This window comes from Coccinella septempunctata, chromosome 4 (genome assembly GCF_907165205.1).
Source record: "Coccinella septempunctata chromosome 4, icCocSept1.1, whole genome shotgun sequence".
NCBI classification, from domain to species: domain Eukaryota; kingdom Metazoa; phylum Arthropoda; class Insecta; order Coleoptera; family Coccinellidae; genus Coccinella; species Coccinella septempunctata.
In genome coordinates this window covers 21,884,856-21,903,569 of record NC_058192.1, presented here as the reverse complement: position 1 = coordinate 21,903,569, position 18,714 = coordinate 21,884,856, and the positions used below count along the sequence as shown (strand labels likewise).

Below are 18,714 nucleotides of genomic sequence, written 5' to 3'. Positions count from 1 at the left end.
AAACAATGATGACATTTACCTATACATCATAATTTTGTATGGAAAGTAGAAAAGCACTTTTAAGGAAAGCTAATTTCGTCCAGTGCGGAAAAAAAGCATTTCTTCCATTGAGTCAGATTACAAGAATCCAAACAATCTGTTGGAAAAATTCTTGGCAAAACTTTTAACCGACCTATTTCAGTAATATGAATAAAACAGGGTGACCAGACGTCCGTCAATCGTCCAAGAAGTCCGTCACTGGAAAACGTCCGTCAAAATGTCCGTCAAAATTTTGAATTTAATTCAATTATTTGAGATGGATTATAAAAAAGAAAGTGCAAATTTACGGAAGATCTTTCAAAAGAATTTCCATTCCTTAAAAAACAAAACTTGATTCTGGAGTCCAATGGAGAAAGTATTAGGGGTCAATTCAGATTGCATTTGGAGAAAGGTTAGCAACGCCTGAAGCCCTCTTCTCATTCCACAGTGTGATGCACAACGATTATATTAAAATTATTAAATTTTCGATTTTGCGTTGTGATAAACTTTTATCATTTCTCTATTTTCAATAATATTTTTTATCATCATACATTGTAGGAAACTGAGTAGTTGATAGCATATACAGAGTGAGTCTTAGACACGTACAAATATTTCACAGTAGATTCTTGAGGTCAAAAGGAACACTTTTTTCCTTTACCATTTTTTCCGAATCGGCTCGGTTTAAAAGGTACAGGTTGTTGAAAAATATAAAAAAATGTTATTTTTAGTTCCCAAAGATGGTTTTATCGAATGAAATGAATTTCGGAATACATATAGTTGTCGAGTAATTTGACTTTCAAAAATAAAAAATATCTGTGAAATTCGAAAAATTGGGCAATTTGACCGAATGCAACTCTTTTGAAAAGATCCACAGATGTGTAGTATCACACAGATTCATTAAGTTCTGAAGATAATTTTGCTTTTCCAGGGGTGGCACAGCTCATTATGAAAACTCAAAATGGCTATATCTTTTTATCAGGGCTGAATCGGAAAAAATGGTACAGGAAAAAAGTGTTTCATTTGACCTCAAGAATCTCCTGCTGAAATATTTTCACGATTCAAAGACTCGCCCTGTAAATATAAATATACATATACATACACATTTCCCAGGTCCGTCCGTCATTGAAGTGGGGATAAGCTGCTCAGCCTAAGTTAGCATCTAAATATGTTTATTAATTCTCTATAAATATTGAATTGATTTATTGGTCGTTTACTGGAAACCCATGACCAAACAAAAGAACTGAATTACATGAAAATAAATATTGGACAATTTATCAAAATTGAATTTATGCCTTCTCCTTATTCATAACGTTCTACTGTTCAAGTTCCATTAAAAGAAAACAAGTCCCACATTTTGCCTTTGACTAATGCATACCGAACTCCAATTTTTTTGAATGCTACAAGGATAGATAATCAATCTTTTCAATTTTCTGATAAATGTCAATCTTTATGAAAACAAACTGATATCTTTCATTCAACATCGTGTAGCATAAAATATGCCAACAGATACTCCAGCCACTTGAGATAAAACCCGAACAGAGGTTCGTGGAGCTTCTGTCTTCTGTCATCATTTTTTCATTATTGCTGAATAACTCTGAGGTTTTCTTCTTTGGTCGACCACCACTTTTTTTTGCTTGAACATACCTGTATCGCCAACGCATCGCATAACAGTACTTTCGAAAGATTGATTCTTTCAGCAACATTGGGATATAGGTACATTGGGATTGTCGGTGGAACATTAAAAAATATTGCCACACTCCTTCTATTTTCTCCCCAATTTTGGAGTAGGATTCAATGATAAATGCTTTTAACACGTCCTTAGAAACCATCTTTATAATTTCCTGATAATTTTAATTCAACAACAATTCAAAATGCAAACTTCTAACTTGACAGTTCACCTGAAAAATAGTACAGCAAAAGGTAAGAATTACGTTTAAAAGCGAAATATCGACGTTCAAAATTCCATAGCCTACTTGACGACGAATTTTTTTCAACTCACGTTATCTTAGGGCCTGGACATTATCGAAACCAAAGATATTAATATTTTATAATAAGAATTAATTCAGATGCATACCACCCGCCGATATGAATATCGACAGGTGTTACAATCTGAATGAGCTAGCCAATTTGCCATCGTCAGGGCTACCAAATAGAGTATACCTACGCTCCATCGAAGATGAAGGCGTCATCACTTTCAATAACATGTAATATTAATGTGTAATATCTTTCTCCGAAACCCGCTCAAGTCATGAAAGTTTATGTGTCCAGATCTAGAGATTTGGTGTGAAATCAGTACATTTTTCTATTCTATATTCGAATGAAATATATTATATATATTTTAACAAGATATTTGGATTTGACGATTTCGAATCGAGGTCTAAAACTCGGTTATTTTCAAGCTTTGTTGCAGCACTGGGTAACAGAATAAAATCTATGCGTAATCCTTGAATATTACGCTTATAATACACGACACGTTTATCACTATTACGTGTACGCATCTTCAGGTGGGTAAAGTTGAACTGTTCAATTATGGATTTTCATGAAATATCGGCTACATCAATTTAAAATCAGCACATATCAGTGGCATGAAAACCATGATTTTCAAAATCATATATCGATTGAAGTTCATTCTGGGAGGATTCTGCATTTCCTGAAACTTTTTGGTGTTTTCACTCCCAAATTAGTGCCAGAATTTACGCAGGAGCAAATCGTTTATTTCACTTTTTAATTGATTTTGTTCTAGAGATTGGTGGTGTTTCAGTTTCAGGAAATTTCAAAATCATCATCAGCCAGTATTGGAGACTTGTCGATAGTACTGTCTGCCGAATAGGGTGAAAGAATAAAAGTCTAAAATTAAACTATCGATAGTTTTAACCAGTATTGACACCCCTATTTCAGCACTTTTTTCCCTTCTCTGATTTCCGTTTTCCTCCTCCCTCAGTTTCAGTGAGGGTGAGGGATAAGTGGGGGATCCAGAACGTATGTGTTCTGTGGAGAGATTCCCACCCACATATTTCTCTATAGGGTGGTCCGAAAGTATTGAAACACCATTAGTCCAGTAAACACAGCTCTGAAATCACTTTTCTCGGAATAAGCTGCATTTTTGATATAATGATTGTAACGATGAAAGAAATATATGGTCGAAAATGCAGGTGTCAGAATTATCAGGAACATTGAAAAATTCGTGCAAATGTTAGAAAAATCACGTTTTTCTCGAAATTTTCGAAAATGAGGAGGTTTATCAAAAAAAGTTTCGAACAGAAGTTGTAGAGCGGAAAATTCTAGTGAGAATCAAGTCCTTTTCCATACTCAAAGTGTTAATACCGACTGATTAGCAACGTATATCTGTATTTGAGCGAGGCAATCGAATTTTGAATTTCCCGCACGACGACAAGCCAGAATCGAGTAGTTTGTCGAGCGAACATCTGCCTGGAATACAGGGTTGGCTTCAAGTTATTTCGTCTGGAGAGTGCTTTTATAATTGTTAAAATATTTTCGGAACATGAAATAACAGCTTTTGCTATAAAATTATTCGCTATAAATTTGGTATTAAGTCGACGTTTCCATCATACCGGGTGTCACAAAACGTTTATTAAAATTCTATGGGTAGTATGTCTCATAAGAATAAATAATTTTTTTTGAATGAACCTGAATACCTGAAGACGCTTCGTTTTTAAGATAGAAGGTGAAAAACTTCGAAGAAAAAAAATAGAAATTTTGCGGAATACGCAATTGCAAAATAAAGTTAGTGACTATCACATGCCTGAAAATATTTTAATTGATCTAATCGTTATTGGTCTACCAATTTTCATTCAGAATAAATTGAATAATGAAATGCTGCATTGCCTTTCAAAAACACGTTATTAGTTAAAGATGAGAACACAAAATTTCATAAGACAGACAGTAGGGATGAAGAAAAAGTCAAAGCGTGAATATGAAAAAAAAGCTAGTCAGATCTGTGAAAAATTGGGTTCACCAAACAGATTTCATAGACAGGACGTTTGTTGGAATAAAGAGAAAATAAAAGCAGTTAATAAAGCTGAACTTCATGAAAACCTGAATGATGAATTATCGAATTCAAAAAACTAGGAATGATATGAGATACCACTGATTCGACTGGACGTGTTGGTAAATAACCAAGAAATGATTGAAGGTATATATGATACTGAAGCTGATATTGCTATGATAAATTATAAGATTTCGAAAAAATTGGGCAAAGAATATAGGAGCACGTTCAGAACAACCTGGGGTAGATATTGATAAAACAGATAGTATTGTAAGATTGAAAATGGAAGATCATTAATATTGACGATTTCCTTGAAGTTATTGTTATAAACAGAAGTATTTTGAATATGACCTGTTGATAAGTCTCGATGGTATTGAAAAATTTTGTTTAACTCCAGATGAAAACCTAAAAATTGCAGAAAAAGGAAGAAATTAATTAAATAAAAAAAAATGAAATATACTAGATCCACAATATGAAGTTTATGAATTTTAATGAATTTAATGAAGAAGATAACAGTCGATCACGTTTATGCATAGATTTTCTATATTTTAACAAAATTGTTGTTCCGGAATCTCAACCTTTTCTGTTAATTGGTGAAATGATAAAAAAAACTAGAGATTGTTAAGTAGTTTTCAGCGCTGGATATCAATTCGGCTTTCTCGTCGATTCCTATCAGAGTAAAAGATAGGTATAAAATAGCTTTTACTCAAAATTCAGTAAAATACCTGAAACATATCATAGAAAATAATACCATTCGTCCGATTTATGATAACGTGAAAGCCATGAAATTCATTCATTCCAAAAACAAAGAATATCGGGCAATTTCTTGGAAAAATATATTTTCATCAAAAATATATTTCCAATCAGTGTAGAATTCTAGAACCATTTCATAATTTACTGAGAAAAAATGTAGATTTCAAGTGGACGGATGCCTCCTATTTTGGCAATTTTTGCTTCAAACTCCCCCATAATTCTTCAAACAGATGCTAGTATCGAAAGGATTGGTGCTATATTGTAGCAATCTCAAAAAAAATAAAATAATTGAGCCTGTTGCAGTGTTGCATATTTGTGAAAAGTCCATTAGTGGAAACCTTTTTACAATATCTTCCTTTGTCTTGAAGATATAACCAAATTTTGATATTTTGTCGATTTAAAAAATGTGTCATAGCTTCTTCATTTTCGAAAATATCTTTAAAGGATCAAAACTTTCTACAGACACTTTTTCACTGGGAATACGGATCCATATTCAATTTTTTGTTATCTCTTCTACTAAGGCTGAAAAAAAAATTCTTTATTTTGAATAAGGAAGGTATCTTTATTTTAATCTGAGGTTATGCAAAAAGTAACTAGCTTTTCGAAAATATACAGGGTGTACCAAGTTCGAGGGCCTATATTAGACGTTTCTGGAGAACTGGATTTTCTATGACCATGTATTATTGATATGAAACAGATACTATTAATTTTACTCTTCTTACGACTTAAATTCAGAAAATCCCATATAACTCAGGATTTATTCATTTTTAGAGCATTGACATATTAGAACACTGTCATTATTTTTTTCGAAGAATCCTACGCAATCATGAAAAATTAGGGTTCTAATTTGAAAAACGAAAGTTATGGGCAAATCTTGATTCCCATTTTTGACACAGCATTTGGAACACTGTGGAAAGTTTTTCATTTTTTTTCTCAATAATATGAAAACAATTTGGACGAATGCAACGATTTGAACAGAAATATATTCAAAATTGAATACTGTATCATATCAGAAACGAAAAAATAGAGAAGAAATAGAGATTTTGGAAAAATTTATTTCCATTCCCTCTATAACTGAAAGTGCTCGGACTTCAAGAATATTTAAAGTCAGTAGATTATGTCGAACAATATCATAATCCAAATTTTAAGATTTGAAATAGGTTCAGTTCTCCAGAAACGTCTAATAGGCCCTCGAACTTGACACAGCCTGTATATGTCCATATATTACTCCTATTCTCAAAGCAAAATCACCATTTCAGGGAAATTCCCATTTTCAACAGAATTCTATGAAACCATTGAACACAAAAATTTTCACTCACAATAAATTTCCATCTCAATAATACGAATTAAAACTAGAATTTCTTTTGTTAGCTGGAACATCTATAAATTCAATAAAATCATGTGATTCATGTTACACTCAATTTGAATACATATCAAGCAGAATTTCTATGATCAATGTTAATATAAATAAAACTCATAAAAAGTTCTCAAATTGAGTACCATCATTCTGCTAACAAATTCGAAATCTTTTTCTAGCAGAATTCAACAGCATAACGCAGAAACGTCTCTGATGGCGTTTCTGACTTTGCTCTTAATCAGCCCTATTTATAACTGAAGTCTTGAAATTCTGTTTTAATACATCCCCATTAAAAAATGAAACGATTGGTGATCTTGCTCTCTAGGTTGCCTATATCTATGGAAATGCTTCTTTTTGGAAATAATCTAGGGCAGAAAATTTATGAAAATTCCCCGCATTGTATGACCTTACAACATAGACATATAGACATATCTATGTCTATGCCTTACAATTACAATGTATTGAAGTATTCTATGTCCACTTTATTCATAGAATAATGTATGTGAGACTCAGAGATCAGTTGGTGATTATTTCACTTTTATGCTGATTTTGCCTTGAAAATATCGACATATCGATATGCGATCACAAGAAGCACGAATTTGTAACTAAGCTGTTGTTTTTCCACCCTTAATAGATGAGATAAAAAATTTAATATATGTAGTATTGTATTCCCAGTGAAAAAGTGCCTATGGAAAGTTTTTATCGTTTGAAGATATTTTGGAAAATAAAGACGCCATCTAGTTTAGAAGAACCAGAAACAGCCAAAATCAAGCGATATTGGATTCTCTGTACGATAAAACAATTATTTTTCTAACGTGTTTTGAAATGAAAAATAAATGATGCCTGTTGTGGGGGCAATTAATGTATTCTACAAAAATTTGATATACCCTAGTTTGGAGATATTCGCTTTCGAATATCGAATCCCTCACACTACTGAAATTATTTGCATAGAGATATAATATTCCCCATTCCCCAATTTTTTATTCCCCATAGAGATGAACAAAAAATAATGCCTAATTTTTTCAAAATTTAATTTTATCAATTTGACACGTCTCGATGCTACTCACAATCGCGTTCTTCGGGAGTATAGCGCTAGTCACAGTCGATATACGAAGTCTATTCATTTAAATTCAGTCAAATCATGAACATCTGGTTTCCCCGTCTAAGCTTCCGTCCAAGCCAGAAATTCGAGCTTTTAGAGCGTATATCGAAACAAGAGTACAACCCTGGCCGAATAAGCTGCGCCGCAAACTACACTTTCTGGTATCATCTTGTCATGTAGCCGAGGACGAAATTAAAAATACAGATATACGTTGCTAATCAGTAGGGATGATCACTTTGGGGATGAAAAAAGACTTGATTCTTACTAGAATTTTCCGTTCTACAACTTTTGTTCGAAACTTTTTTTGATAAACCTCCTCATTTTCGAAAATTTCGAGAAAAACGTGATTTTCCAAACATTTTCACGAATTTTTCATAGTTCCTGATAATTCTGACACCTGCATTTTTCACCATGTATTTCTTTCACCGTTAAAATCATTATATCAAAAATGCAGCTTATTCCGAGAAAAGTGATTTCAGAGCTCTGTTTACTGGACTACATCCTGCTTTATCAAATGAGAATAATCAATTTTATATCAAATTCTGAAACTACATGAAATTCTGATTTCGAAATACTTGTCATAAATTATCTACAGGGTGTTTCATTGGTAAATGAACATACAGTAACATGAGCTAGAGCTACCCTAGTCGAGTCCAAAAAACCGATATACAGTATGATAGGTCTAATCAATTCCATAACCGAGATACAGGGTGCTTCATGTATTCACCTAAAATTTCAATTTCTCATAACTTTTTAACCAACCAGTATAGTCGGTTGATATTTGGAATATATGATTCACTTGCACAGGTGGATAGATTCACATTTAAATTTCCAAAAAATTTCAGGTCCGTAATTTAAAAATATGGGACATCTTCCAAGTTCAACCCTGTATATCAAAATTTTTGGATTTGATGGAGATATTTGAAAAGAGAAGAAAATTTTCAATGAGATTCAGTATTTCATTTTCCCGCATGTCATTTTGCTCAAAGGAAACTCCAGAGCAAGCGGAGTGAGAAACGTTTTCTTTGCTTATTTTGGTTACAAATCGTTCTAAGACAATCTGTTCTGTTGACTATACTGGTTGGTTCAAAAGTTATGAGAAATTCAAATTTTAGGTGAATACATGAAGCACCCTGTATCTCAGTTATGGAATTGATTAGACCTATCTAATATAGGTTTTTTGGCCTGGGGTTGCTCTACCTCAGGTTACCGTATGTTCATTTACCAATGAAACGCCCTGTATATGTTTTTTCGACGTAGGTGACTTTTTACGACGAATGTCATGTTTATGTTATCAGAGTTTCAACTAGATATCGTAGAAAATCGTTCTAGGTCAATGTATGATTTTTGGATTGAATTCACGAAGAGTTTTCAAGTCTTCTGCAGAAAAGCTAATTTTTTTGTATGATATGAGATCAAAAAAAGGACGCATTCGTGTTTAAAATATCGAAGTTGTTTTTTCCATCCTTAGTACAGAAGTTAAAGAAAATATGAATATAGTTTCGTATTCACAGTGGAAAAGTGCCTGTAAAAAGTTCTCATCGTTTCCAGAATGATATTTTCGAAAATGAAGGAGTTATTTTCGAAATCGACAAAATATCAAAATTTGGACAAATGAAGATATCGTGAAACAGTTTCCACAACTGGACTTTTCACAAAAATTGAGCCCAGGACTCATTTCAACGTTTTTTTCTATCTAGTCTAGAAGTACCAGAAATAGCAAAAATTAAGCAATTAGGTTAGGGATATCCTGTACAGGGACCAAACATCTTCTCGGCATCGATATTGATTCAATTTCTTCAATTATTGTCGATTCAAATCGAACATAAATATGCGTTAAAACGAGAAAAAAACATGGTTTTTTGATAGTTTTTTATGCCATCATCTGCAGTCTACTACCAATTATTTGATTTCAACAGGCTAGATAATGTTGAAAAAGAATATGATAAGAACGAGGATAAGAACAATTTAAAATATCCCAGTTTTTCCTAATACAACTCATGTATAAGAGATGTTTAAGATAACTTAACAACACTACGAATAGAGAGAAATTTAAGTGATCCCTATATCCTATTAATTCACAGGCCAACACACATTTTGGTGCCTGCGATTTTTTAACTGTTCCTGAGAAATTTTTGGATGCAGAATGTAAAAAAGTTCTCAGATTTTGTCTATCAGATCTAGTTTTTGAGATTTTTAAAAAAAATGGTGTATATAATTTACGTTATAACTGTTATAATATATAATATTACTATTGACAGTTAAAAAAAAACAAAGACACATGGATTTAAGTATTTATTGCAAAAACTTAATTTACATAATTATATTGGTCACTAATCACATAAAAATTTTCTTTTATACGATTTTCTATAATGGAGTTTACTAGGACAGTCTCGCTGAAGGCTCCAGCAGTAGTCCGCCATCATGTGGCTATCCCATCGTCCTTGATAACGATCTTCCATAGTTTTAATATCCTGATGGAATCTTTCACCCTGTTCTTCACTACAATCACATAAGTTTTCTGGAAAACGATCTAGGAGGCTGTGGAGGTAGTGAACTTTTATACTCATGTTACAGCTGAGAATATTAAAATTTGAAAGCATAGTTTCCACTAATTCTACGTAATTCTCTGCTTTATGATTGCCAAGAAAATTTTGTACTACTTGAACAAATGAATTCCAAGCGTTAGATTCAGTCTCGTTCATTGATGTGGTGAATTGTGGATCTTTAACAAGTTGCCTTATTTGAGGACCATCAAATATACCAGCTTTCAGTTTTTCCGTGCTAATGTCAGGAAATTTACGTGACAAATACCCAAAACAATTTCCATCTCGATTTAAAGCCTTCACAAATTGCTTCATTAGGCCTAGCTTGATATGCAAGGGCGGAAGTAAGATTTTTTCTCTTGAAACCAAAGGTTCGTTGATCACCTTTTGTATTCCTTGAATCATGACATCTCTTGAAGGCCAATTTTTGTTAACCCAGTGCTCATTTTTAGCTCTGCTGTCCCAAAGGCACAAAAAACGAGGATATTTTGTATAACCACTCTGCTGTCCAAGGAGGAAGTTAATCATTTTTAAATCAACACAAATTGACCACTGATGTTCTTCGTATTTAATTTTTCTCAAAACTAATGCTATTGTTTCATATTCTTCCTTCATGGTAGTAGAATGACCAATAGGAATTGAGCCATATTTGTTACCGTTATGTAAAAGAAAAAAGAACACATTTCAAACTACGTTTTGAACTGTCAATAAAAAGTTGTTGTCCTTTATCAGAAAAAAATATACCATTTAACCTGTAACGTGTATCTCAGAAACTAGAGCTGATAGAAAAAATCTGGTGGCATTTTTGGAATCAGCACATTAAAAACATCGAAAATCAGATGTTAGATTTCCGATACCAAATTTTTTTTTCATTTTGTTGGCCTGTGTTATTGTTGAGCACTTGAGCGGTGTATTTGGTCCTAAAAATCACAAGCATTAACGACAGAACTTCAACCTGATATTCATTATTCAGTTCAATAATTTCACGTTATTTTAAATTTTAGATATGTTTTCGCCTACATTTCGAGTTACACATCCGATTTACAAAGCGTTTTTTCAATATATCAAGGAATGGTGACCGAAATGAAGAGATACTTCCAGATAGAATCCACATCGAAAATGGTCAGAGAGATTAGCTTGGCGAATGCTTCGTATAGATGGAACAGAAGTGAAGGAATGGAGGTGGCGTATCTTTTTCAACTATCTCATACTAAGAGTGATTAATGCCATATTTTCCAAATCAGAAAATACATATAAAACAGATATTCTGCTTGGTACAAAAAAGGCAAAAATCGTTGATTGAAGAAATAAGTGTTTCCGCGAAAAGCAAAAAAAAATATAAGGAGAAATGAATGAAGAAGAATAGAAGTTGGAACGAATAAATTTAAAACAGAACTACACAGGAGTTTCTCTCAAAGTTTTCAAGTTTTCTGATTTTTATTCATAATCAATATTGCGGTTTTCCCGCTTACATTACAGTGACTATAAAGGGTGGCCATTTGAAAACGAAACAGACGAGATTACAGACGAAATAAATTTTTTCGATAGAAATGCTCGGACAGGTCGATTTCTGTTTCGAGGGGGACAACTTAAGATGTAGGTTACGGACGCATAGCGCTTCAACCCTTGCTACTACAACCCTCACCCCCAATTTTTGAATAGGGGAGATGGGGTGAGTGATACCTCATTTGAAAGGTATTTTTATACTGATTTCAGCACAGTAATTGTTTTTTTTTTTCATTTTCATTTTTATCATTGTTTTCGAACAATGACTTTTTTCTGTCGTTACCAGATAGGTAAAAATTTTGAAAAAAAAACATGATTCCTAAACGGTAGATATCATCATAATTGCTCTACTTCAAAAACTAAAATTGATTGGTCCTTTCAGCCCAATAAAATCCTTTCGATATTGCATCCAGCTCTACACGAAGATTGTGTGCTACAGTTATACGAAAACACTTTGAAAGAAATACCCTTATTTGAAGGGGTGGATAGAACTTTTTTCCGTATAGTCGGAAAGTCTTTGAGAGAAAGATATTATATCAGAGGATCCTACATATTCAGAGAAGATGATGTTATAGATACGATTTACATTGTTCATAGAGGAAAGGTAAGGTGAACGTTTTATTCGACTATATAGAGATAAAAAATAGAGATATTAACGAACGTTCAAAAATAAGCATCTGCCGGTAAGCTATCTCAAAGCACTTCGAAGAAAAAAAAGTGGCTTCAAGAAAATTTGTCGTTAATTGGCTATGAAATTTTGTAGGTACAAAATTCAAATTATCTTCGGTCAGTGCATAGATTCACATATAAAGGGTATTTTTGAAGGTGAGGCTTTTTCAACAGAAAGTTGAACTGGTCAAATGAAGCGTTTCACCAAAAATCACTGCACTTTCGAAATGACAAAGTTGAAAAAAAATTCAAAATGATCACTGAAATAGATACTAATACGACCCTAGACCCTTTTGTTAGCTGAATTATCGCAAAGCAGTGGGAAAAAACCTTTCTCCTGATTCAACCATGTGTTTTCATTTACGATATTAGCTCGTTCGATATTTACGTGGTAATGAAAACGGAAATTTAGGATTGCCGAATTGTTCTTATTATTTTTGAATAACCTACACGATATTATGAAATGGCTCATTTCGATACCTACGACAGGAAAGACTTAGGACACAAGTGTAAAAAATAGAATAATACTTCAAAATCTGATCAATAACATTCGTCTAAATTATTCACGAAATTTTTCACAATGGGCATCACAATCTTCTTGTTCGTACATTCCAACAATCGTCGTAAAAATGGGAAAAAGTGGAAACATCATAGCACTTTTTCAACATAACCAACATAAGCACTTTCAAGAAACTGCCTCGATTTTCTTTATTATTTTTTCAACCTAAATTGCACGATACAACAATTATGATTCCCTCAAAACTAACCTGATGCATCTAATCCGATGAACTTGGTACTGAACCATTCATTGTCCATATGTTTATGTTTTGTTTCGTTTTTGCGATGCCGAAGTCACCTTCCACAGTGCCGTACTTGAAATTCAATGAAATTTTGTAGAACTTATACTTCTAGGGGTTGTATTCCAGCCATCTTGGATATTTCGTATAGACAAAGACGATGGTTTAATGACTTATTTTGATGAGTTCTAGCTTCTGTCAAAAAGAGCCTCACCTTTGAAAATATCCTGTATGTACCATGAATATTTGAATTCATTGCACAAAAACCTACTTCATTGAAACAGTGAAAAAAATATCATTTTCTGAGTAATCAAGTACGTGAAAAATTACATTGGAAATGCCCATTTTTCAGCTCGAAATAAAATTTTATCATAATTTTTATGAAGAAATGGTTACTTCCATCGGTGTTGGTGGAATGCTAGGAAATATTGGAAACCATTTGAAATCAAGAATGCTTTCAACGGCTATAGCTCTAACGAACATGGACACTTTATACATGAAGACTGAAGACTTCTATCGCATTTTGAACGTGAGTTGAAAAAATGTAATATTGGTAGAGAGTTTCATTTTACACTAGCCACTGAGTGAATGGGAAATGAAAATAACATGCAAGTTGGACACAATGAAATAATAATGGGAATTTATCATTTTAATTGCTCAGAATATCTTTTTAATTCGACAACGTATTCAAATCATTTAGACGATACACACCTAATACAGAGTGGTCCAGATCGTAACCAAGAAATTTCAACCACGTATTCTACATAAAAAATAAGCCCTAGTTGGTCATATAAACATATGTCGAGAAATGTTTCCTCTCTGAGATACGGGGTGTTAAAATTATAGAAAAAAAATATTTTTCATTAATAACTTTCACATTGCTTGAAATAGTTTTATGAAATTTGAAACATACGTTTTGGGCGTCAAGGAGCACTTTTTGCAAAATATCATTTCTTTCTATTTTACCAGTTGCGTCCGTACTGCAGCGAGACTGAATATTTTCAGAAAAAAAAATTATACGCCACTGGTTTTTCCGACAAAAAAAATACTATTTAAATTCTCATTTAATTTGGAGCAAATTCGTTCTCTTGCCTTTTTGCTGTACGAGGCACCGTTTCCGGTTAAAAAAATAAAACACATTCTCGAATTCTTTCGAAAGATTGTGTATTAATTTTGTTATTGTCGTTTTTGAGGTCTGTTTGTAGTTTTGTTTTATGTATTTTGAGTTCCTCGAATATGATCATTTACGTAAATAGTTTGATGTCTGGATAATTAATTAATTCCCAACTATTTCGTTATTCGTTATTTTCATTTACTTACTTCAGTCATAAATTCCATGTTGACTGTTCATATTGCGTATATATTAATCTTGTTATTATTGTTTTGAGATGTGTTTGTAGTTCATAAGATCTGTTTTATATATTTTGAGTTCCTCAAATATTATCATTCACTTACTTCAGTTATCAATTTCATGTTACCTGTTCATATTCATATTGTCATGAAAATAAGTATGAAATAAAGCTTGATTACTGCAACAGTATGTGATTAAATTTGGTTTAATTTTAGAAATATCCCGAAGTCAAAAATAAGATTGCCTTGTCGTTCGCTAGGGAAGAACACAAGGATTTTTGCATACCCATAACGATGATTGATGAAGAATCCGATTCCCTTCCGGAAGTAGCTTCTGAAACCTCCGTAGATCCCGACGATGAATCCCTGAAACCTGTTCCTTCATTCGAAACCTCCCTGTCCGGATCCATTAAATATAGACGTAAAACGAAGGTAAGATTGAGCAGTTGCTTTCAAATTTCATTTTGTAAATACCCTCGAACAGATCAATTATGTTTTGGGGGGGCAACTTTTGTTAAATTAATTATCACATCATTTCGGCCCTTTGCACTATAACCTCAAATACCTAAAACAGTGCTTCCTCCCCCTGCTTGATTATCGTGATATACGATTCCTGCAATGTGAGAGTTTGAGCAAATGGATATATGCTGCCGTATATTCACTCCTGAGGGTTAGGAAATTGAGAGTGGAGGATCCCCGTTTCCTGTCTGGGATATATTTACTATAGTCCATTATATTACTTACAATACTTCGATTCGTCGAGGTATGAGTTGTGTATCTCTGACGACGTCTAATGAGACCGAAACCATGATTAGCATCCGCACCTTCTCGACAAAATAGAACTTCTGTTGTTCGATTGATTGTATGTAGTTTGCTTGTTAGATTTAAATCGTAACATTTGTCGATTTTGTCCTTAAAACTGGCAATTACTTTGTAAGGATTAGAAAAATCGACTTACGACCTTTGTCTGAAATTCAACCTTCATATTCTCCTTCGAACCTTTTGTAGATCAGTAGCTAATGTTGCCTACATGAATAAATGGTTAATGCCTTCAATCAACAAATGTTACTATCTAAATCGAAATTCGAAATAAAAAAACACCACACTACATAACTCGTACTTTGACGAATACGGAATGTATTGATTGCCTCTTTAATCGATGTCAGTAGTGGATTGGAGGACTAGGACCAACTCATTTTACTTTCCTTACTATGAAAGTGAAGATGGCAATATATAAACCGTCGTAGTTGTGTAAAAGAATTAGGCGTTGAGAAATAAGACAATTTAATTTAATTTAATTTAACCCCGAGAACGCTACATTGGTGTCCGGTGTGAGGTCGATTGAATTCTCTTATTTCTCAAAGTCTAATTTATTTACACAAGTACTACACAAATTTATATCCAAGGACTAACTCCAATTTCTTTACAACCTCACGAATTTACTTTCACTACCTCTTCGGGAATTCTCTATTCCCTCGGCGTTTTCAGAACACAAACTGTCCCTCGAGCCCATTGCGCGCGTCTGTTACATCGACACGCTCCTGTTCGTGAATATTCTCGCAGTACCGAGAGCGATATACGCGATGTTCCCGATCCCGGCAATAATATTCTCGAAAAACTTGAAAAATTATATCTTCTCTTCTCTTAGCAATTTTTATCCCAGTGTGCCCTCTTAATTTGCCTCCACGAGGGGCCCTCTGATACCGAATTTAATTTCGTTACTTTTTGTGTCATTCAATAGGCCAGCAAAGATCTTAGACTTGAAGGAGGACTCAAGGTTGTGAGAACGGAGCTCATGACACTTCTTTTCGTATTCACACCCAAACGATGGTTCAATATGGTGATACTTCCAGAATCTAAAGTTTTATATGCGTTAGGTAAGAATATGTATGACTAATGTACTTATGATTTATGATTCATTCAGTCCACCAGTGGACAATTTGCTCCAAGGATCGAGTAGGCCCAGGCCTAGAGCTTCCAGGTATTAGCTGTGGCCAATCTTTACAAAAAATTCACTGATGGTGAAGTGAAATAACTCAGAGTACCTACACTGAAGTATTTAACAGGACGGCACAAGATTAATATTTTCAAAATTTTTACAAAAATAGAAAATTTAAATATAGTGAAATCAACCATTTTACCATATAATGAAAAAGGGTTGGTAAAAAACCATTTTTGACTAAATCATCCTCATTCATGAAATGTCTATCTATTTCTGCCACAAAGTTAGGGTTGTCATTCAAAAAAGTGAACCACTCTCGACGCTTAGTAGAGAATGTCCCAGTCAACCAGTTTCAGTCACAGGGAAGTTGTTGGGAATTACCACTGTGGAAATGCGACTTCACAATGTTGATTTAAAAAAAGGCCACCAGCACTTACTGGAGAGTGCTTAATGTCCGCAACATCGCATATCGCGGGTAATTACCCAGTACATCACATAGTTGGTGTAAAAAAAGCACCCTAGACAGCAACTTTGCGACTTCTCATTTTGGAGGTTTTTGGAACGATTATTTTGACAGAATAAACTACCAGAGTGTATCCTCTATTGAAGTTATATTCATGTTCAATTTGATAATTACCATCGTGGCAATCAATTTGCACTCTATATTCGAGGCGTTCCGAGGAAAAGTGACCCAAGCTACAATTTTTCTGAAATTGAATTAACAGTAAGAACTGCCTGAAAATGAATCAAAATTTTATATACTCGTAAACTCAATTTCAGAAAAAATGTAGCTTGGGCCTCTTCAGCTCTGAACGCCTCATTTGTACCCTGTGTTTACTCTTTACCCTTACCTACATATATTTCGCATTCTGATCCTCAAAAGGGAAATTGAACAACTATATGAATTACTGATATCTTTTTATTCAAGATTAATATGTTTCATACAAATCCAAATATATAAAATAAAGAACATATATCTTGTTATAAATCTTCATTCCACTTCAGGAACGGCATGGTCCAGCTGAAGAAGAAAAAATCAGAGCTGTATTGATAGTAATAAATTGAGTGTCATGAAAAATCTAACAACAGTAGAAGGTGATTTTTTCCAGCACAGTGTCTAAAATAATAATTTGAAGTTCTCTCGATGATTCAAATCAATTCCAAGTTTGATTTTGAAGGTTGTGAATGTTACTTATCACCTAAATTCATATGAGGTATGTTGAAAGTTTAACGTTACAAAGGTGCAAAAATGGGAAGGATAAGAGGGCCAAGAAGTGATCATGATGTAGTCATTGTTTCAATAGGTTATATAACTACTCACCTTTTACTGCACGTTAATTAATCAATCAACGTCAAGTAACACTTAACTAAAACGAAATTTAATAATAGAACAGCTCGGTTAAAAAAATTATTCTAAAAATTCATTCATAAAGATTTTGTTTGTTCATTCTCTCAACACAACGCAGTCACAGAACGAAACACGTCACACCACGTTTTGCATAGCGGGATTTAGGTTATGAGTTAACCTCGAGACCACGTGCTGATAAATAGAACATTTCAGACAGTTACTGAAAGTTTTTCTTAGAGAAGTCGCTGGGAAGAGTTCATCGAAATTTATTCACAACACATCATTCATGTTCTAAAAATATCACAGATTCAATATTTCAAAAATATCAACAGAGAGAAGTCGCATAATAGTAGCTATCTTCACTTCATCGGAACATCTCGATATGATGTTACATGCAACCACTAGGGATCTAAAGTTGAGGAATTCGCAAACTTAACAATATGCGGACGTTAATGTCCACAATGTGAAATCTTAAGTACATCCATATCCATGAAAATTCTCAAAGAAGCGCTTCACTGCGATATTTTTGGGTACTCCCTGCGACTTACTGTTACATTTCTGGTTGACTGGGGTATGACCTACTTTAGAAGTCGGGCAACTCAGAATGAATATATTTACCTATTCGACCGTTTTTCTACAAAATTGTGTGATATGAATATTTTGCCTTACTTTTTCTTCATGTTCTAGCTTGGCCAAGACTGCAAATCTGTCAGTCCAGATTTTTTTTCAATTTTTAAATTTCCTATATCAGAAACGGGTTACCTGAAATACACGAATGGGGTTAGTTTCCAATTAAGCAGATGTCCTCCTACACAGTTTTCTTTTAATCCGTTAATCGTGAAACTCCTCGTATAATGAGGAAATAAAGACCTACATAATTTTAAAATGGACCTTTAATAAGTCTAATTCCAAGTATAAACTTTTTTTACACAGTGTTTCATAACGAGAAAAAACCTGTAAAAATCGGTCTGTTTTTAGTTCAATTATGAATTTTCATCAAGTATCGCCGCATCAATTCATTATGAAAATTTTAATCATATGGTCAAAACTTCTTTTGTTTTCAGTACTAATTTGTGTTATTTGTGGATATGTTAATGCCATATTGGTAACTTATCAGTTCGCCTTTCAAGATTTCAATTTTTGGTGCATTTTAATCATGGTCCTTTTCGATGTGGTTCACCTTTGGAATACATTCATGGAGCTTCACACGGCATATTTGAATCGTTTCAGTGATTACGTAACAGATAACAAAAGGATTAAGAGGAAGTATGCTGCCTCCCTTCAATATAAACAAACACTATTGGCCATCTTGAATTCTTT

At 33.5% G+C, this 18,714-nt stretch overlaps 1 protein-coding gene across 6 annotated transcripts in view; it reads left to right on the top strand.

Moving 5' to 3' along the window:
• Positions 1-18,714, top strand: part of LOC123312439 — a 100,586-nt gene that overhangs the window by 56,583 nt on the left and 25,289 nt on the right. For 5 of the 6 annotated variants that reach the window (XM_044896869.1, XM_044896871.1, XM_044896866.1 and 2 more), the window contains exons 12-17: positions 10,787-10,964; positions 11,671-11,892; positions 13,107-13,283; positions 14,321-14,536; positions 15,846-15,981; positions 18,459-18,660. In XM_044896869.1, coding sequence (XP_044752804.1) covers positions 10,787-10,964; positions 11,671-11,892; positions 13,107-13,283; positions 14,321-14,536; positions 15,846-15,981; positions 18,459-18,660 — 1,131 coding nt within the window. The remainder of the gene's footprint in view (positions 1-10,786; positions 10,965-11,670; positions 11,893-13,106; positions 13,284-14,320; positions 14,537-15,845; positions 15,982-18,458; positions 18,661-18,714) is intronic. The other variant, XM_044896867.1, reaches the window with a different exon arrangement.